The sequence below is a fragment of the Cupressus sempervirens genome, chromosome 1 (assembly GCF_028749045.1).
Source record: "Cupressus sempervirens isolate cs-2001-9-10 chromosome 1, ASM2874904v1, whole genome shotgun sequence".
Classification (NCBI taxonomy): Eukaryota; Viridiplantae; Streptophyta; class Pinopsida; order Cupressales; family Cupressaceae; genus Cupressus; species Cupressus sempervirens.
In genome coordinates this window covers 48644215-48666202 of record NC_143118.1, presented here as the reverse complement: position 1 = coordinate 48666202, position 21988 = coordinate 48644215, and the positions used below count along the sequence as shown (strand labels likewise).

The 21988-nt window shown below is 38.5% G+C and overlaps 3 protein-coding genes across 6 annotated transcripts in view; all 3 read left to right on the top strand.

The window, feature by feature from the left end:
• Positions 1–21988, top strand: part of LOC149576111 (lactate/malate dehydrogenase family protein) — a 134136-nt gene that overhangs the window by 77538 nt on the left and 34610 nt on the right. The window lies entirely within an intron of this gene.
• On the top strand, positions 12788–15596 carry LOC149576113 (uncharacterized). 4 transcript variants are annotated; one of them, XM_089816342.1, is made up of 6 exons: positions 12788–13412; positions 13604–14249; positions 14372–14604; positions 14722–14874; positions 14960–15356; positions 15465–15595. In XM_089816342.1, the coding sequence occupies exons 2-6, from the start codon at positions 13633–13635 to the stop codon at positions 15481–15483; spliced, it is 1419 nt and encodes a 472-aa protein (XP_089672468.1). In that variant the 5' UTR covers positions 12788–13412; positions 13604–13632; the 3' UTR covers positions 15484–15595. The 4 variants fall into 4 exon arrangements, with proteins under 4 accessions (XP_089672468.1, XP_089672464.1, XP_089672466.1 ...); XM_089816338.1 differs by having other exon boundaries at positions 13601–14249; XM_089816347.1 differs by having other exon boundaries at positions 12789–13412; positions 13601–14249; positions 14960–15360; positions 15465–15596.
• On the top strand, positions 15519–16710 carry LOC149576112 (uncharacterized). The gene is made up of 2 exons (XM_089816359.1): positions 15519–15870; positions 16006–16710. The coding sequence occupies exons 1-2, from the start codon at positions 15519–15521 to the stop codon at positions 16164–16166; spliced, it is 513 nt and encodes a 170-aa protein (XP_089672485.1). The 3' UTR covers positions 16167–16710.

Here is a 21988-nt window from a genome sequence, read left to right as displayed (position 1 = left end):
CCCGAAGCATGGCATTGTCATCGGCATCATCTTCATCATCTCGAAGTTACCCACATCCGAAACCATCGACATTTTCGAGGGACAAGCCTCTGCCCAAGAAGCCTCGTTGGATGAAGCATCCCAAGAAGAACTCTGAAGGAAGAAGTCGTGTTTCAATTGCAAGGGGCCTTGGGAGCCTGGCCACCGATGCCTCAGGAAGGGGAAGATCCATTACATCGAGGTAATGTCTGATGAAGAGGATGAACAAGAACAAGAGAAAATGCCAGTGGAAGATATCCAACCTAGCGGTGACATGAACATGGCCAGCTTAAACTGAACGGAGAGGATTGCTACCTTGGTACAGCACAGGTGATCCATTGCTTTGGCTGGCAGTCTGAGGTGCACAGTTTTCCATGTACGGGGTACCCTTCAAGGACAAAGGGTCACGGTGATGTTGGACAGTGGAGCTACTTTGAACTTCATAAACTCATCCTTGGTAAAGCATAGAAGTCTCCCTACGAAAGCACACGCAGGTTTTTAGGTCAAGCACCTTGTCCCTCAGTTGAGCATCACGATGGCGAATCACATGGTTATGGAGGACTTTTTCATAGTGGACCTTGCTGACATGGAAGTCATTCTTGGCATACAATGGATGGAGACCCTTGATGAGTACACTCAGAGTTTCAAGCGAATGGACTTCACTTTTGTGGTTGATGGAAAGAAGGTTGTCCTCCAAGGGATGGCAAATGAAGGTCCGAAGGAAGTTTCCGCGCATTGGATGGAGGCAATCTTGCAGCACAATGATGTTGAGTGGGCTGCGCATTGTTTTATCTCAGTGGAACTTGTGAAGGGGCACTGAACACCTGCACAAGATGATGAGCTTCAGGATATTTTAAGTAGGCATAAAAAAGTTTCATGGATATTCCACCTGGCATACCACCACATCGGGGGTTTGAACACAAAATAGAGTTGGAATTAGGGGCAAAACCAGTCATAACCACTCTGTACCACCACCCCAAGAAATTCAAGGATGAGATCGAACGGACGATTCAAGAGTTGCTTGAGAAGGGATGGATCCATCCTAGTTCTAGCTTGTTCGTGTCATCTGTGGTGTTGGTCAAGAAGAAGGATGGAACATTGCGCATGTGTGTGGACTATCATGCTCTAAACAAAAGGACAATAAAGAACAGATACCCCATCCCGACGATAGATGAGCTGCTGGATGAACTACATGGTGCGATCTATTTTTCAAAAATAAATCTTCATTCTAGATACCATCAGATCCAAATGAGGGAAGAAGATGTGGAGAAAACGACCTTCTGCTGCCACTACAGACACTATGAGTTCTTGGTCATGCCGTTTAGTCTGACCAACACACCTGCCACATTTCAGTCGTGCATGAACCGCATCTTCAACAGACAGTTGTGTAAGTATCTATTGGTATTCTTTGATGATCTTCTTATTTCTAGTAGGACATGAGAGGAGCATCTGAAGCATCTGAATGAAGTCCTGAGTATCATGGAGGAATAGTCCCTATTCACCAAATAGTCCAAATGTGAGTTTGGTATGACAGAGATATTGTACTTGGGGCATGTCGTCAGTCAATACGGGGTTCAAGTACATTAGGAGAAGATTCAGGCTATCCTCAACTAGCCTCCCTCGAAATCACTCACAGATTTGCGAGGGTTCTTCGGATTATGCAGTTACTATAGAAGATTTGTCAAAGGTTTTTCTCAGCTCAGCACGCCTTTAACGGATCTGATGAAGAAAGGGGCTTTCCAGTGGAACAAAGAAGCACAACTCACATTTGATAAATTAAAAGAGGCCATGAGCACTTGCCCGGTTCTGGAATTGCCTAACTTCACTCGACCGTTCATTTTGGAACGCGACACGTTTGGAGAGGGCATTGGAGTGGTTTTGATGCAGGACAAAAACCCCATTGCCTATGAGAGCAGGAAGCTTACACCAGCAGAACACCTGTATTCTATTTATGATAAAGAAATGTTGGCCATCGTACATGCACTGTCCAAGTTCTGACAATATCTAGTTGGTGCCAAGTTTGTTGTCTGTACGGATCACAACACTCTGAGGTATTTCCTAGAGCAGTGGGACTTAAACGAACGACAACAAAAATGGGTAAACAAAGTTTAGTCTTTTGATTTAGACATTGAATATGTAAAAGGGAAAAACAATGTTGTTGCAGATGCCTTGTCTTGAAAACCCACCATCTGCTCACTAGAACAGATCTTAGCTGACTGGAAGGCACAACTATTGGTAGAATATTCCAAGAATACATTTGCCTGTGAGATAATGGATGGTCACATCCACGATGATCGATACAGGGTGGTGAATGATATCATCTATTATAAAGATTGGATCTACCTAGTGCCAAAATCCAAACTGATTTAGAAGATCCTGAAGGAAGTGCACGACTCCCCTCTTGTTGAACACCCCGGCTCCCTTAAAACCTATAGAAGTATTTTGAAGAGATTTTCATGGAAGGGACTGAAAGGGGACGTGCTGCAGCATGTGAGCGAATGTATGGTTTGCAAACAGAACAATCCGAACACACTCTTCCTGCCGGATTGTTACAAACTTTGCCGATTCCCGAACATGACTGGGAAAGTATATCAATGGACTTCATAATAGGTCTTCCCAAGGTGAATAGAAAGGATTGCATCTTCGTGGTGGTTGACAGATTGATAAAGTATGCTCAAGTCTTCACCATCCCCTCGGACCTTCAGGCTGTACAAGTTGCCGAACTGTTTTTCAAAGAAGTTTTTCGCCTGCACGGGTTACCCTGAAACATCGTTAGCGATCAGGATGGACAATTCGTCAATATCTTCTAGACAGAACTGTTTTGGATGGCAAGGACAGAATTATCACCGAGCACAAGTTACCACCCATAGACAGATGGCCAAACAAAAATTGTGAACAAATGGCTCGAAGGCTACTTACGGAACTACGTCTCGGCACAACAATGCACATGGGTAAAATGGATCCATCTCAGGGAGTATTGCTACAATACCACATATCACATGTCGATGGGGATGGTGCCGTTCAAAGCTTTGTACGGGCATGAACCACTCTCCTTCATCAATACAGTTCTAGGTGACAGCCACGCTCCAAGGGCAAAGGATTGACTTCAGGAGGGACAAGACATTCTGAGGAGCTTGAAAGAAAACTTGCAGCAGGCACAAAATCGATAGAAGGTGTATGCCGACAAACACTGGATAGAGAGGAGTTTTAAAGTAGGGGATCTAGTCTATCTCCGGCTTCAACCATACCGACAATCTTCATTAAAGGGAACGGGAAAGGAGAAACTGAAGCCACATTTTTATGGTCCCTATCACGTGATTTGTCGCATTGGTGAGGTAGCTTACGAACTGGAACTTCCAGAGGGTAGCCGCATTCAAACTGTCTTCCATGTTTCCTGTTTGAAGAAGGCTATCGAGCAAAACGTCACAGTCACTACTGACCTTCTACCACTCAATGAGGAAGGAAAGCTCATTTTGGAACCTATTGAGATTCTTGAATTGTGTGAAAAGGTCTTGCGGAACCGCACCATGAGGGAGTACTTGGTATGTTGGCGACATCTACCATTGGACGATGCAACATGGGAAGGCGAACACATCCTCCGGCACCTGGCATTGCACTTGCTTGAGGACAAGCAAATTTTGGGACGAGAGGACTGTAATGTTCCTGTCATAAAATAAATGTACTTATTTAATCTTTGTAATGGGCCAATTGATTTATTTTATCTCGGACCCATTTTTATTTAGTTTTCGTAGTTTGTGTCGTCGTCAGCTAACTTTGTACACCCTCGGAAAGCTTTTTCCCGATGGGTATTTAAGCGCAGCTTGTAGAAAGTTGTAGGCATGCTTTGAATTGTATCTTTCTGTACTGCGGATTCCTGTTGGAGTTCGGCATTGTTCACCATTTCGGAAGTGGAAGACATTCGCTATTTGGCTTGTACGGTTTTGGTGGGAATCAACCCTCACCCTATTCCGTTGGTGTTCATCAATCCGTATCTGGCAAATTGAAGGCTTAATTATCTCTCTGTTCCTATTGGCAATTTGGCACTCCATCATTGCAGGTTGATTCTCTTATGATTGTATTTATAAGGTATTTTATTAAAACACCCTGTGCACACCATTTTCCCATTTTCTTGTTGCAAATCCCTCTTAAATCCATATTCATTCTCTATCTCTGCAACTTCAATAACAATAATGTTCTCCTTTTATCATTGTACTGTATTCACTGTATCATTGTACGATCGTACGGCCTTTCTACGGACACCCCCCCCTCCAAGCACACCCGTACAGCATTTTCAATCACCGTATTGACTTAATTGTCATCGTACGGCTCAAGTTTGTCACCGTACAGCCTCTAATCGCACCGTACGACCATCCTATTCTCATCCAAAGACACTTCCCATGCGGACCACTGTATCACTATACTGTTCTTGCTGGCGTCCCCATATACATCGTATGGTCAATTAATTTGACCTCCATACTCCACTTCCTATCCAACCGTACGCCAATCTCCTGTGTACTGTCGTACAGCTACCACAGAGTGTCCTCTTTCTTACCGTACGGACATCTTAGACCAGCAATCGCATTCAAGTTCAAGCTCAAATCTGGTCATTGCTAGCCCATTTCATTACAGGGAATGATTGCCAAGTGTTTGATGAGATGCTAGATTTTTGATTAATGAAAGAAATTGATGTTTGTGTAAGCTATAACCAGACAGGGTTATTACAGTGGTCTCAGAGTAGTTTCCTGCCAGCTTGCAAGAATTGGGCTCTGTTATTATTTTGGTTAGTGCTTACTTTTGAGATTGTCAGATTAATTTTGTGATTGGTACAGTGACATGGATGGTGATGGAAGATTCATTCTAGGTAGATATTATACTCGCAGAGGACATACTTCTCTGCCTAGGGATGGAAAATCTGAGATACAGGGTATTGTAAAACAGTAAGATGATGTAGTTGTTGGCATTAGTTTCCAGGATTATGCATTTGATGGTGATGCAATGATAGTGGGAGTAGGAGCATGCGATGATACAGTCATATCAGCGTTGGCGGCTACTTCTGCGACAATTGAGCCATCTATGGAGGAATTTAGCGATATGCTTGCAGTTGTTGGTGTGTGCTTTGATGATGGCGCACATGTTGATGATTATGAGTTTTCATCAACAACAGATTCGGTTCAGTTTTCTATTGCGACAGTTGGTATTGTTCCTATGTTCGCGTATGATGTGGCTACACTTATTGTTGATACAGTTGGCATGAGTGCATATGGCTCACTTGTAGTTACATCTTTTTCAGCTATTATTGGTCATGATTAGGACTCCTGTCCAATATATATTATGTGGGTTGATACAAGGAAGAAGAGGATGCATAGATCTTCTATGGAATTGCCTTCTGGTAACATTCTGACTTCTACATCATTTGCACAAGTTTTGGGAGTGAGGTTGCAGGACATGTGGTTGGTCCTGATGATGTTGGTTTGCAGTTGGTTTAGTGTCTACAGAGATTTCACACACTTCTTCATTTGGGATCAAGTTGAAGGTTGGAGTTCACTGTATTGCCGGATTGCTTGAGGACAAGCAATCTCGGGGAGGGAGGACTATAATGTCCCCATTTTTTCCAACATTGGAGTTTCAGGGTTTAGCCTATTATTGTGATCCTCGTAAGTTAATTATTGTGGATAGAGGATCTTCTATGGCAGTGGCTTGGCTTGGGAGGGTCTTCTCTTCTCCACATTTCAGTAAGGTATAGGTTGGTCTTCGTTTGGCTTAGATTGGACTTCGTTTGGGCTTAGTTTTGTGTACTTCCTATTTGTAGTGAGTTGGTGTTGATTGAGATGGACCCTTTCTATTTTTCGAAAGTGCATTTGGTCACATGGAGAAATAATAGGTATGACTCCTATTTCAGACGACATATTTAAATGATGAGTATTTTGGGAGCTATTATATTTTTAGTGGCCAAACTATTATTAATTATTAAATGGCTTATTATAAAGTTTAAATTTAACTTTATAATTTCACTTAACTTGAGAGTTGAGTTATCATTGGAAAGTGTCATTTATTAATTAGTTAAGCCATGTCAAGTGAGAGAATCTAAAGGAAGCTTCTAATTAATGTTGTGTGGTGAAGCTTCTTGAATGAAATTACATTTTGGCAGCAAAAGGGAATTTGGAGGTTATAATTACAAGCTCATTTCATTGGGAAAAACACGCTTGGATATTTATTTACTTTTGTTGCCTTTGTGGTTTTTTCTGAGTTCTGATTTTCATGCCCTTGCTAAAGTATAAGTGTCTGAATTCTGGGTTGTTTCATTGGATCTACGGCTGAAGTATTGTAGACTCAAAATTGAGATTTAATTCTGGGATAGCTTTGCAAATAGTTGCTAAGGTAAAACTGTTTGCTAAATTCTCCTACTGTTTTACTGTGGCTAAGGAGAAGATTAATTGTTGGAGCTGATTATTCTCCAGTCTATTGCTGAGGTATAGTAGACTAAACTAAGTTTAGAATTTGTTTGGCCTCCCTTCTGTATTTGTTATTGCTAGGAGGACATTATTGTTGCTGCAAGTTAATAGCAATTTAATTCACAATTAAGGAGTCTCCATTTTGAGTTTTAAATACTTGAATCTTTGGTCTTTGAGAGTTGGCTTTGTTTGCATGACTAGGTGTTTATATATTAGTGTGGAGCCTATTTGTATCTGCATGTTTGGGAGTCTATGGTTGCAGAGTTTGGCAACAAGGAATTACTGTTACAGCATACCCTTGCCTTGGCATTGACATTTTGGGAGGAAAATGTGGAGGATTTATGATACTGCTGTTGATATTTGTCCACATTATTTCTAGACATTTGAACCAGTTTGTAGACACTGCTAGCATAAGATTTTGGCACCCAATATACTGGTTGGCATTATCAATGGCCTGCAAATTCTGTACCCAATGAATGCATAGTTCCTCTACCATTGGATGTTAGATTCGTCAGAATTCTTGGTGTTTACATGACTCTTGTTAAAGGCAGCACATTCACTGTTTGGCATCATTTTGGGTCTGCTATAGCAATACATTTCAGACCTGCAAATTGGTCGAGAAGCTCGAGGCTAATGGTGACAATCATTTCCAGGTTCACACATAGTTGTATGGTGTTTAGTAATTGCACTCTATGTTAAGACAATAATTGAAGAGGTCTTGTTCATTCAACTGTTTATCATCTTTCTAATGTCGCCATGAATGTGAAGTTTAAAATTAAATAAGTAGGGAATTGGCATTACATCTGGTTATATGAATTTAACCATTAGAAGATTTGAAGATTCTTAAAAGTTCCTAGTTACATTCCAAACAAAAACTAAGATGACTGTTTCAGCCATACTAGGGAATGATCGCCAAGTGTTTGATGAAATCCTAGAGTGTTTATTAATGAAAGAAATTGATGCTTGTTTAAGCTATAAGCAGATAGGGTTATTACAAGACATGTCCCTTGATGGGACATGTATATACATTAATATAATGACAATTTTAATTATAGTTTTATACAAAGAAACGTGAATCGGAATCAGATCGGAATCGGCAAGGCCGAATCGAATCGTGAATCGGCAATGAATTGGCGAATTTGAAAAAACCCTTTAAATTTAAAGATTTTAACAATTTAAAACTTATTTCATGCACCCTTTATTGAATATAACTTAAGCACACTATAACATCATCAAATAGAAGTTAAAACTTAACATACATAAACATGGAACATAAAATCCATCACATACGTAACTATGTTATCTAAAATGTAAATTGTAGGCTAGCTGAAGTAAATAGAAATCAAATGATCATAATGATTTAAATCATAGAATGTATGTAAGATGATCCATAAGACATCAAATCATAAATGTATGTAAGAATCTAAGATGAAGATCCATGAAAGTTTGAAACATATGTCTATCAATGATTCAGTATCAATATCTGTAAACAAAATATAAAAACAAGGCTCCAGCTCAAGCCTTAGGCTCATAGTCATCATCATCCTCAACATCATCCTCAAGCTTGGCTATAGCCTCAGCCTCAGCCTCTGAGTATCCAGTCTGCCTAGTAGCAAGGTGTCTAATGTAGGTCCTAGAGGACTGTCGAGCCATATCTCCCGCATGTAAGATGGGCTCATGAACGTTGCTAGGGCTTGTGTCTGTGCGTGCACGTGTGCGTCTACCAATGCCTGAAGAACGTGCTCTAGCTGCTTCAGCCTCTATATCCACTTGGTCAATCCACGCACGGTCTTCCTCAGTGAAGACTGGATCTACAACCTCTGTGAGCCACTCTGATTCTGGATCAATCTCCTCCAGAATGATCGGAGAGGAGTCAGTGCCCAAACTCTGTCTGATCCTAAGACGGAGGTTGTAATGAACGAAGACAAGATCATTCAACCTCTGCACTGTCAACTTGTTTCTCCTCTTCGAGTGGATGTGCTCGAACATGGACCAACTGCGCTCACATCCAGAAGCGCTGCTTGGCTGACTCAGAATACGAATGGCAATTTTTTGAAGTTTTGGGGTTGTGGCCCCAAACATTTGCCACCATCTATTTGAAATAAGGGAAAATAAAAATAATTAGTCTCATTTACAAATTACAAATTATAAGTTAACTCTAAAATTACATAATCAACTTTAAGTTTAGAATCTAGATTCATGAACATTGAATATATTATTTAATTTTTACCTGGCTGTATTGTTTCCCGAGCATCTATGGCTACCCTGCCAGAGAAAAGTGGCCCTTCTTTATTATTGAACTTATCAAGCTCAATAATTGCAGCACTGCTATCCTCATCAGTACTCAACCTCTGGATCACTGTATATAATCCGGTGAGAACCTCCTCATCCGCCTTGAAGTCAGGACGGAAACAAAATGCCGAATTAAAAAAGTAAGCTGTTGCATGGATGGGTCTGTGGAGCTGATTCTGCCATCTCCTATCAATGATGTCCCAAATAGGGGCATACTTCTCCTGCACTCCTGCATCCTGAGCTCTAATGGCCTCCTTGGCCCTATCCATGCCCTCATATATGTAGCCCATAGAGGGCTTCTCCCCATCAGCAGTTCGTAGGAGAGATACAAGGGGCTCAGTGGCCTACATATGAAGTAAAACAAAAATTTGAGTCAAAACTTAAACATAGAATAATTCAATAATATAACTTAAGGTAAAACTAAATCATTAAACAATTAGCATAGTAAACTGTAAAATATTAAATGTTAAATTGCAATAAAATTACCTTAAGGATTTCTCTAGCAGGTTTCCAAAAACCATCATCATCAAATATGCAATCCATCACATCTATCCCTGCAATGGTCGTAGCATAGGAAGATGAAATCCACTCCCGCCCAACAAACATGCTCCTCAAATCATCCCTTGATGTCAACAAGGACTGCAAGGTGATGAAATTCGAGGCAAACCTCGTGATCCCTGGACGAGCTAACTCTTTGTCTCCTGTGTACTTCCTCATTGTGCTAAGGACAAATGAATGATTATAAATAAACTTGCATATGTTTTTTGCCCTTTCCACACATGACTTGACCCACTCAAGTTTGCCAATTTCCTCCAACATGAGGTCAAGGCAGTGTGCTGCACAAGGGGACCAAAATATGGTGGGGTGCCTCTCCATCAAAAGTTTGCCTACAACAATTTTAAGATAATTAGAAATTCAAATTTCAAACATGTTAGAAATTAGGAAACTTAGAAATTTTAAGTTAGAATTAGAAAAAATTCAAAATTCAAATAAATTTATTTTCAAAACTTAAAAAGTTAAAAGTTTACTTGCAACAACATAACTTGCTGCATTATCCGTCACCACTTGCACCACATGTTGTTCCCCCACCTCTGCTATAACTTCCTCAATAACCTCACATAAGTATGTGGCGTTTTTTACATGAGCAGAAGCATCAATGGATTTGAGGAACATGGTATATACTACAAGTAACAAAACAACGAATTATAATTACTATTAGCAATCAACAAATCAAAATTTGAAATAGTCAATCACGATTCAAAATTATGTATGTAGGAAAGTAGAATGATCAATCACCTCCACAGGATACAAGAAAATTGAGGAGTGTTCTTCCTCTCCTATCTGTCCAACCATCAATCATGATGGTGCAACCCTTTTCGATCCACTCCTTTCGGTTGTCCTCAAGCTCATGCCTCATATCCTCAATCATTTCCTCTAGGAGGTATCCACTCAACTCAGCCTCAGTTGGGGCTTTAAACCCCGGACCACAAATGGTAACTGCATCTATCATGTTCTGCTAATAAGGAGTCCTGTCACAAATAGATAATGATATTGATTAGAAATTTAGATGTCAAAAACTAAAATCATAAAACAAGTAGATATAATTAAAGTTTTACTTTTACTTTTAACTTTAACTTTGAAGATAACAAAGAAAAAAGAATCAATTACCTGGCTGCAATAAATGGAATGTTGCAAAAGTACCAGAATTTGCAAATCTCTTTTCTGGCAGCATCATGAATCTCCTTGTTCAAACCCATGCCCTCAAGCATGGGTTGGGAGCCAGGAGTAGTGCGGGGCACAAAGTAACTATCCATTCTGTTTTTCCGCACTCTAGGCCGCAATAGGTTGGTGTTGGACTCTGTCTCAGTATGAGACCGACTACCACTAACACTCACATGAGCACTAGCACTAGGATGAAAAGGAGGCCTAGAAGAACCCTCTCCAACACAACCTACGGATGCGGAAGCTGATGCAGATGCACTTGCAGATGTAGATGCGGTTGCGGATGTGGGAGCACAGGAGCCAATACCTCTTAACCCTTCAAGTTGCATTTTCTTAGTCAACTTGTCTTGTTCAATTTTTTCTAATGCCACTAAACAAGTACGTTTTGCCTCAGCGGTTTGATGAGTGCAAACTGTGACATCATGGCCAGGTATGCCAGCAATGTGGTATTTCAATCTATAGATACCTCCCGAATTTATTTTTTCTTTGCAAAATATACATTTTGTTTGATATTTGGTTCTCCCAGGAAACTCTTCATTATATTTCCAGCATTCATCTTTTTTACCCATTGTGGAAATTGGAAAATGAAAGCAAAGGGCTGCTGCAATAAAAAAATTCATGTAAAAAATCAAAGTTTGCAATTAATAAACAAAAACTACAAAACAACAAACCCTAGTTTGCAATTTAGTAAAAATAAAAAACATTCAAGATTTGCAAATGAACACTAAAAAAATTTAACAAAAAATGCATACTACACTAACATGCAAAAAAAAAACCAGCACTTACCTCTTGCAAATGAGTTGAGGAGTGTTGATATTGACTCCTTAATGCTCCCAATGCAATTTATGGCCTCCCCAGATGGACTTCTGCTCTCTTTGGTGCTCTTCCTTCTTGCTGGTTGGAAACCTATAGATTCTCTTTTCTCTTCTTCTCTCTCACTCTTCCTCTCTTCTACTCATACTAAGCAAATAGAAGGCTCTTTAGGGTTATAACAAAGAGGAAAGTCAACTTAGAAAGCAAATAAAACATGTGTTTTTTTTTTAAAATTGAACTTTCTATCCTTGCTGCCGCGGCCGATTTCTGGAGATTCACGATGGCGATTTTGGCAATTTTTGCCATGAATCGCCGATTTTGGCGATTTAGGCGATTCACAGGAAAAAATCGCCCCCAGCGATTTCCGATTCCAAAAAAATCGGGAGCCATGAATCTTATCGCGATTTTGGTGATTTCATGGCGATTTTTGGAACTTTGATATCAACCATATCTTCCATACATTGTCGATTCAAGTTCTGCGCACTTGCCCATGTGTCCAATACATACTATGGTATGTGCAGGTAACTATGCATAAGCAGATAAGTAATGTATTGTCCTAAATACAAAAATCACAGTCTGCTGCTTTGTCAATCTTTTACAAACTCATTACTATGTTGTCATCAATGACAAACACAATTATAGATACATCATAACAATGTTTTGCAATGCTCCCCAATAGCATCAACATTCATGCTAACAAATTTGTGTGCAAAATATAAAAGATATATATTGTTCAGAATTATTACTTCAAAGGGAGTATTGATATTAGCATCAAGAGGACGAATCACGAAGTATAATAGATTGCATCATAGATGTTGATGTGTAGATAAGTATTTTCCTTGAGTATTACATTTTTTTATTCATTGTAGTCTCTCACTTATTTGTATTTTTATATGTACTATAAGAGCTATTTGCCTTGACCTTTTCCTTTCTCTCTAGGGATGTTATTGTAGGAAAAGGAAGATCCATATCAGACTTAGAGGGAGTCTGCCACTTCATCAAAACTAACATTAGATGAGGAGCTTAGAAGATTGATATCCAAAGGGAGTCTGAATATTCATGTGTGTGACTGCATAAATTTAATGGGCCTACCCCTGTGTACATCATGAGGAAGTGACAACTTCAAAATGATTATCACTTGTATCTATAGAAATTATTGAAACATAATGATCTTTAAATAACTTAATCTTCTATTATGATGAACATCTTATAATGCTAAGAAGATCATGATACGTTTATAAATTGCATGGCCGATTAAGTTCATCATGGTCTTCTATTGTGATGGACATCTTATGATGTCTGAGATAGATCATGATAGATTATATCTTGCAAGGTGGATTAAGCTCCTTAAATAGACCATGAATGTTTCTATGATAAGTATTATTGAGGATACATTATCTATGGGCATTTTTTAGTACTGTGACTTGATATTTTGAGACCATTACTCTTGATATCATGAGATGATATCTAAATGGCAGATATCTTCTGATAAAAGATATCCTTAAATCTTGTCATTCCTGATTTTACATTGAGGTAATCTTGCGTTTATTCTCCCTAGCTAAGAGGGAGTGTTGATGTTTGGTAGCTTCAATCGGATAAACCTATGTGACTAAACTATTGAAGATATTATATATATAAAACCAGAGTAATGAGAATCGCCATAAAATCACTTGAATCGGCGATTCGGCGATTAGATTCAGCAATGGCGATTTTTTTGGAGTCGGAAATCGCCATTGCCGATTTCTTCAGGTGAATCGCCTGAATCGCCGATTCAGGCGATTCATCCAAAAAATCGCATGAATCGCCTAGAAAAATCAGCAGCAATCGCCCGCGGCCAATAAAGTATAGAGTTGTAAAATTTAAAAAAATTGCTTGTTTTTTTTACTTTGTTTTTGACCTATTCTCTTTGTTATAACCGTAAAGGGCCTTCTATTTGTTTAACATGAGTAGAAGAGAGGAAAAGTGAGAGAGTAGAAGAGAAAAGAAAAGCCATAGGTTTCTAACCGGCAAGAAGAAAGAGCACAAAAGAGATCAGCAATCCATTTGGGGAGGCCATCAATTGCATTGGGAGCATTAGGGAGCCAATCTCAACACTCCTCAACTCATTTGCAAGAGGTAAGTGCTCTTTTTTTTTTGCATGTTAGTGTATTATGCATTTTTTGTTAAATTTTTATAGTTTTCAAGATTTTTAGTTTAGATCTTGAATGTTCTTTATTTTTACTAAGTTGCAAACTAGGGTTTGTTGTTTTGTAGCTTTTATTAGCTTCGAACTTTGATATTTTACATATAAATTTTTATTGCAGCAGCCTTTGCTTTCATTTTTTGCAAATTCGCAATGGGTAGAAAAGATGAATGTTGGAAATATAACGAAGAGTTTCCTGGAAGAACCAAATATCAAACAAAATGTATTTTTTGTAAAGAAAAAATAACTTCTGGGGGTATTTATAGATTGAAATACCACATTGCTGCTATACCTGGACACGATGTTACAATTTGCACTCACCAAACTCCTAAGGCAAAACGCACTTGCTTAATGGCATTAGAAAAAATTGAAAAAGACAAAGCCAATAGGAAAATGCAACTTGAAGGGTTAAGGGGTATTGGCTCCCATGTTCCCGCATCCGCATCTGCAGCCGCATCCACATCTGCATCTGCATCAGCTTCTGCATCTGTAGGTTGTGTTGGAGAGGCTTCTTCTAAGCCTCCTTTTTATCCTAGTTCTTCTGCTCGTGCTAGTGCTAGTCGGTCAAATACTGAGACAGAGTCCCACACCAACCTATTGCAGCTTAGAGTGCGAAAAAACAGAATGGATAGTTACTTTGTGCCCCGCACTACTCCTGGTTCCCAACCCACGCTTGAGGGCATGGGTTTGAACAAGGAAATTCATGATGCTGCCAGAAAGGAGATATGCAAATTTTGGTACTTTTGCAACATTCCATTTATTGCAGCCAGGTAATTGATTCTTTTTTCGTTGTTTTCTTTAAAGTTAAAATTAAAAGTAAAAGTAAAACTTTAATTATATTTACTTGTTTTATAATTTGAGTCTTTGACATCTAAATTTTTATTTGTGACAGGGCTCCTTATTGGCAGAATATGATAGACGTGGTTGCTATTTGTGGTCCGGGGTTTAAAGCCCCAACTGAGGCTGAGTTGAGCGGATACCTCTTGGATGAGATGGTAGAGGACATGAGGGCTGAGCTCAAGCAGAACCGAAAGGAGTGGATTGCAAAGGGTTGCACCATCATGACTGATGGTTGGACAGATAGGAGGAATAGAACACTCCTCAATTTTCTTGTATCCTGTGGAGGTAATTGATCATTCTACTTTCCTACATACATAATTGTAAATTTTGATTTGTTGAATGCTAATTTGTTGATGATCCATTTAATTTTAATATTCTAATTCGTTGTTTTGTTACTTGTAGGATATACCATGTTCATCAAATCCATTGATGCTTCCGCACATGTAAAAAATGCCACATACTTATGTGAGGCTATTGAGGAAGTCATAGCAGAGGTGGGAGAACAAAATGTGATCCAGGTGGTGACGGATAATGCAGCAAGTTATGTTGCTGCAGGTAAACTTTTAACTTTTCAAGTTTTGAAAATAAATTTATTTGAATTTTGAAATTTGAATTTCTAATTGACTTAAAATTGTTGTAGGTAAACTTTTGATGGAGAGGCACCCCACCATATTTTGGTCCCCTTGTGCGGCACATTGCATTGACCTCATGTTGGAGGAAATTGACAAACTTGAGTTTGTCAAGTCATGTGTGGAAAGGGAAAAAAACATATGCAAATTCATTTATAATCATTCATTTGTCCTTAGCACAATGAGGAAGTACACAGAAGGCAAAGAGTTAGCTCGCCCAGGTATCACGAGGTTTGCCTCGAATTTCATCACCTTGCAGTCCTTGTTGACATCAAGGGATGAATTGAGGAGCATGTTTGTTGGGCGGGAGTGGATTTCCTCTTCCTATGCTATGACCACTGTAGGGATAGATGTGGCGGATTGCATATTTGATGAGGATGGTTTTTGGAAACCCACTAGAGAAATCCTGTAGGTAAATTTATTGCAATTTAACATTTAGTATTTTACTTTTACTTTAAGTTATATTATTTTATATTTAAGTTTTGACTCAAGTTTTTTGTTTTACTTTATATGTAGGTCACTAAGCCCCTTGTAGCTTTGCTACGAACTGCTGATGGAGAGAAGCCCTCTATGGGCTACATTTATGAGGGCATGGATAGGGCCAAGGAGGCCATCAGAGCCCAATATGCAGGAGTGCAGGAGAGGTATGGCCCTATTTGGGACATCATCGATAGGAGATGGCAGAATCAGCTCCATCGACCCATCCATGCAGCAGCTTACTTTCTGAATCCGGCATATCGTTTCCGTCCTGAGTTCAAGGCGGATGCGGAGGTTCTCACTGGCTTATACACAGTGATTCAGAGGTTGAGTAGCGATGAAGATAGCACTGTTGCGATTGTTGAGCTAGACCAGTTCAACAATAAAGAGGGGCCACTTTTCTCTGGCAGGATGGCCATAAATGCTCAGACAACACTACAGCCAAGTAAAAATTAAATAATATATTCAATGTTCATGAATCTAGATTCTAATCTTAAAGTTGATTATGTAATTTTAGAGTTAACTTGTAATTTGTAAATGAGACTAATTGTTTCTATTTTCAATTTTTCCCTTATTGCAGATAGATGGTGGCAAATGTTTGGGGCCACAACCCCAAAACTTCAAAAAATTGCCATTCGTATTCTGAGTCAGCCAAGCAACGCTTCTGGATGTGAGCGCAGTTGGTCCATGTTCGAGCACATCCATTCAAAGAGGAGAAACAGGTTGACAGTGCAGATTTGATTGATATTGTCTTTGTTCATTACAACCTCCATCTTAGGATCAGACAGATTTTTGGCACTGACTCCTCTCCGATCATTCTGGAGGAGATTGATCCAGAATCAGAGTGGCTCACAGAGGTTGTGGATCCAGTCTTCACTGAGGAAGACCGTGTGTGGGTTGACCAGGTGGATATAGAGGCTGAGGTAGCTAGAGCATGTTCTTCAGGCATTGGTAGACGCACACGTGCACGCACAGGCACAGGCCCTAGCGATGTTCATGAGCCCATCTTACATGCGGGAGATATGGCTCGACAGTCCTCTAGGACCTACATTAGACGCCTTGCTACTAGGCAGACTGGATACTCAGAGGCTGAGGCTGAGGCTGCAGCCGAGCTTCAGGATGATGTTGAGGATGATGATGATGACTATGAGTCTGAGGCTTGAGCTGGAGCCTTGTTTTTATATTTTGTTTACAGATATTGATACTGAATCATTGATAGACATATGTTTCAAACTTTCATGGATCTTCATCTTAGATTCTTACATACATTTATGATTTGATGTCTTATGGATCATCTTACAAACATTCTATGATTTAAATCATTGTGATCATTTGATTTCTATTTACTTCAGCTAGCCTACAATTTACATTTTAGATAACATAGTTACATATGTGATGGATTTTATGTTCCATGTTTATGTATGTTAAGTTTTAACTTCTATTTGATGATGTTATAGTGTGTTTAAGTTATATTCAATAAAGGGTGCATGAAATAAGTTTTAAATTGTTAAAATCTTTAAATTTAAAGGGTTTTTTCAAATTTGCCGATTCATCGCCGATTCATTGCCGATTCATTGCCGATTCACGATTCGATTCGGCCTTGCCGATTCCGATCCTATTCCGATTCTTGTTACTTTGGTTCTATCCACAACATTCCAATTGTGGCTCAGACCCTAAGTCTGGTTTATCCACAAAACTTTTACATTTCCATGGGACTCTACCTAAAGAATCCCCTCACTCATCTAATCAAGTTCATAATAGCATACTTCTCATAGCATCAACTCATATCATATATCTTGTCTAGTATTGTTTATTTCATAGAAGACATTTCAAATCCATGCACCTATGTGCACACTAATTTAGTTTAGTTATTTTATAACAATTGAGACATAGTTTAGATATTTGGAAACAAGTAAAATATTGTAAGTTCTTCGTAATCTATTAAATCAAGTTCCATGCTGAAAATCATTACCATTTAAGATGGAATTTCTTAGCTCAACCCATCCTTGGGTTATAAATTGATCATAAGCATCTAAAAAAATTTACATAGGGTTCTTGTTAGCTAGGTAGATCATCTGGGCGTGCTTGCCAATCACCTATAGAGATTTGAGAATCTATTTTTCCCATTCATGTGACTTAGGCTCTCATGCCCATCTTGACACCATAATGTTTCAAGGAAAAATTCAAGTCAAATAAAAGTTACATCTATAAATAAGCATTGATAGTTTTAGTTATGCAAGTGTGCTTACTTCGTACTAGAGCACAAAATGTGATGTATGGCCTTCTCGTGATTTAATCAACATTAGAAAAGATTAGCACTTTCAAGATTAAAGAAAAAGAATTCTCAAAATCATGGTTCACCATTAGAAAAGATCAGCACTTTCAAGATTAAAGAAAAAGAATTCTCAAAATCATGGTTCACAATTTTTTGATTCAAATTCAAAAATGGATAACAAAATATTAACTACCATTTTATATGAACAAGGATGTGATTGCATAAAGAATAATGCCGAAACATGTAACTAAAAGAAATAACAAGTTACAATCAAGGTTTAGATAACACTGCATCAAGGGTTATGGAAACTGGTTTGTATTGTTAAAGCCTCAACATTTGGACCTAGTGTAATCCTCACTCATTCTCTCGGAGGATGGCCCTCCTAACCTGGGATAAGGCACGTGCACCATTGCAGTCCTACCACCCGAGCATCATGGTGTTAGAGCGTCGACTAGACATCAGATGAGGTTGTGGATACCCTCCATCAACCTATCTTCTAACTACTAGCACTTTGACCTTTGGTGATCATAGCAACAATCTTGCCACTAAACCTACCCTAGCCAGGGATTTCCTATGGACACTGTGTGCCCGATCACCCACTGCTCGACTTGCCAATCATATTAATTTTTATAGTTATGATTCATCTTTATGATTTTGCAAATTTATCTAGCTTTCCAATTCATATGGACCATACCATCATCTCAGCCCTTCCCTAGCTATTTTGGATGATCTTTGGTGTGATTTTCCAACTTACATTGTAAAATATTCAGTTATGCAAAATAAATGTTCATTCTATCTCATTCAACATTACATTTTCAGCTTCCCTGAAATAGTGTTGGGCCTATGGTTCAGTGTCAAACCCAGAGCTTTGATACCATATGTAACATCTCCTTCGACAAGTCTTAGCTAATGACTAGCAAATCAATGAAATATAGTTACTAATTCACATTCATGAGAAGGAAGTTTTAATAGTTATGTTCATGCAAAAGAGATTAATAGTTATAATCAGTTTAACTGAATTATCATAACTAACAGTTGAAGGCATCTTCAATAAATCTAAATAGAGGATTTAAGTTTTCCATACCCTAAATTCCGAAACCAGAATCCACCTAGGGCAGCATCTGTAAAACTCAGGTTAGCTCACATATACCACTTAAGGCACAAATAGTTATACCACTATATTGCAATGACCAATACCATTTACAGCATCAAATACCACTGTATCATCCCTTTCCTTATTTCTAATTATGGCAATAACATATAGTTAAAAGATACGTTCATTTTTCGTTATTCACATAAAAGAAGGATAGTTATAACATCCATCAAGTAGGCCTATCTCAAGCATACAAATATATTTCATGCTTAATTTGAAAGATCAACTAATCTAACTGTTTACCAATTGCAGTGAAGAGGAAAAGTTGATTTCATTGAAGCAAATAATTGATTCAACAATATTAATCAATCTAACATAACTTCATCTTGTAATTTAAAATATTATAAGAGTAAAATACCCATTACCAGAAGATATTGAATGCAGATCCTATCTCTGCCTTGTGCAAGCCTTGGCATCTGGTGGAGAGGAGAAGCATTGTTAGGGGCTTAACCTCCCAACCGCGGACCCTCAAATATTCTCACACAATCTCAACCAAGAAAGGCCCTCCCTACCCTAGACTTAGGCTTAGGACACCACTGACCAATCACTAAGCAACCTAGTGCCAGAGTAACAACCATCCCTCGACTTGACAAAAAGAATCCTTTCAAGAGATTACCAAGAGCTTAATTACTCTTGTACTCAAATATTAATGCTAATAATTCTTCTGTGTATTTTTTTCTATGTAGGATCTCATGAATCCTTATTCCTTTGCCATAAAATCATGCCATTCCAGCCTATGGCATCATAAGTAAATATGACTAAAGTTTCTAATTTGATTTCATAAATCGAGTACACTATCTCAAAGACTTATTGATTACGTCTACGTATGATGACCCTTGCTTCAGTTCTTTGGAACAACTATAGTGAAATATTTTTTTAACAGAATAAAACTTGTAACAACATCACACTTCATTGCTTGCAGCCAAATAATAGTAATACAGCCGAACAGTACTTCCGGCATAATAGAAAGAAAGACACATAGGATTATGATGGAACATTTAAACATAACCTAATTCAGGTGGCAATCTGGTGTCTATAGTAGGTATGTGGAAATGTTGGCACCAAGATCTCAATAGATTGATGAATAACACAAACTTAGACTCATGCTATCTATGGCTTTGTAATATATATATATATTCTCTCCTCTAGGAAGAGCTTGATATCACAGAGTGCTTGTGTGAAAATGAAAAATGAGGAAAGCAATAATACTCGGATTCGAACTGCAGAGGGAAAAGAGAATTATTTTCTATGAAGTAAAAACAAAAAGAGAGAGAGCTCCTGCAGCATGATCTGAGAGTAAATATATGGAAATAATCATTGGTCAAGAAAAGAGACCTCCTGCAGCAGCTAGCAACAAGATTACGGTGATAGGAAACGTTGCCAAGAATTAAAAATTCATAAGAAATTCGAACGATTGTACTAACTTGATGACCCGATGTAATGAAATAACTTGCACAATAGAATGAATAATATGAAATATTATATAAATACTTGATAATAAATGAGAGTAATAGGCCACTTCGAGAGGGCAACCTCCAAATATCTCCAATGAGAACACACTTCACAATATGATGATGAAATAATACTCACAACCTCCTATATATACCTAATTATGCTTAGGTTGAATAGACACAATCCTTCATAATACCTAGGCTGACCTACCTACCTAAATTATAATATAATAATGATAACATGACTTAATTAAGGATTAAGATAGCCACAAGTTGACTATTCATAACCCTATATACAATAATATTAAGGGCGTAGCATGCTCCCTCTCTTGAAAGAAGCATTGTCCTCAATGCTAACCAAGTCTGGATTCTTTTGAATGAACTCCTCATCCTCCCATGTGGCCTCTTTCAACTAGTAAATTCTTCCATTGGATGAGATACTGAATCAGGGTTTTGTTCCTTTGCTTCTTCCTGCGTGTTTGAAGAATGCACTTTGGTTCCAAAATTATTCTTCCTCCTTCATCAAATTTTGGTAGTAGTGTTTGAGTAGGAATATTCTGCCCAATTACCTTCTTCAAACAAGAAACATGAAAAACTGGATGTATCTTTGTTGTTGGTGGCAACTCAAGCTTTTAGGCAACACTACCAATCTTTTGCATGATTTGGTATGGTCCATAATATCTTGGAGACAACTTATTATTCTTTTTTTGTTGCTTCATTGAGCACTCTATAATGGTGTACTTGTTGAGCACTCTATAATCTGGACACATGTGCCAAGTTTCATCCTTCTTACGTACCAGCACAACAGGTGAGGAGTAAGCACTTTGGCTATGCCTGATAATTCCTACCTCTGGCATTTCCTCCACAATTTTTTCTATCTCATGTTTTTTGTATGTGTGGGTACCTATAAGGCCTAATGTTTGGTGGTTGACTCCCTAGAACTAGTTGTATGGCATGGTCATGATCCCTCTTAAGAGGAAGTCCTTTAGGCATATCTCCAAGAATCACTAAATGATGATCAATTATTGCTTGTAAATCTAGATGAGTAAGAGCATTAGATTGAGAGACTTCTAATGACATAGCTGGGTCACAAATCCATCTACACCTTTCTTAAGAAGTTACATTTGATGAGAACTTACCATCTGTGGGCATTTTGCCTTCAATCCCCTTAGGTCCACTACCTTTCCTTGTGATTGAAATCGCATGAATAGTTCTTGGAAGTTCATCTCAATTGTTTCCAATGTAGTAAGCCATTGTATTCCCAAAACAATATTTGCTGCACCCATGGATATCGCATACATTGGGGTGTCAAGTTGATAATCTCCCATGGATAATTTGATGCTATGACACACTTCCCTAAACAACTAATTGTGCCCCCATCTGCAATCAAAACCTGAAACTTTGGGGCTGGATATATAAAACAATTTAGAAGAGTTGCCAACTTTTTGTTGATGAAATTATGAGTACTACCTGAGTCGATCAACATTGTTACTTTCTGCTTCTTTAAGAAACCCATGACCTTAAGAGTTTGTGGTGCACTAAAACCTGAAAGTTCATAACAAGAAATGATTGGTTGAGAATTGTGTGATTCCTCACCTGACTCCCTATCCTCCTCTGATATGGGCTCATCCTCTTCTTCCTCACTTGGACCTTCAATATAGAACAATTTCTTTTCACTACATTT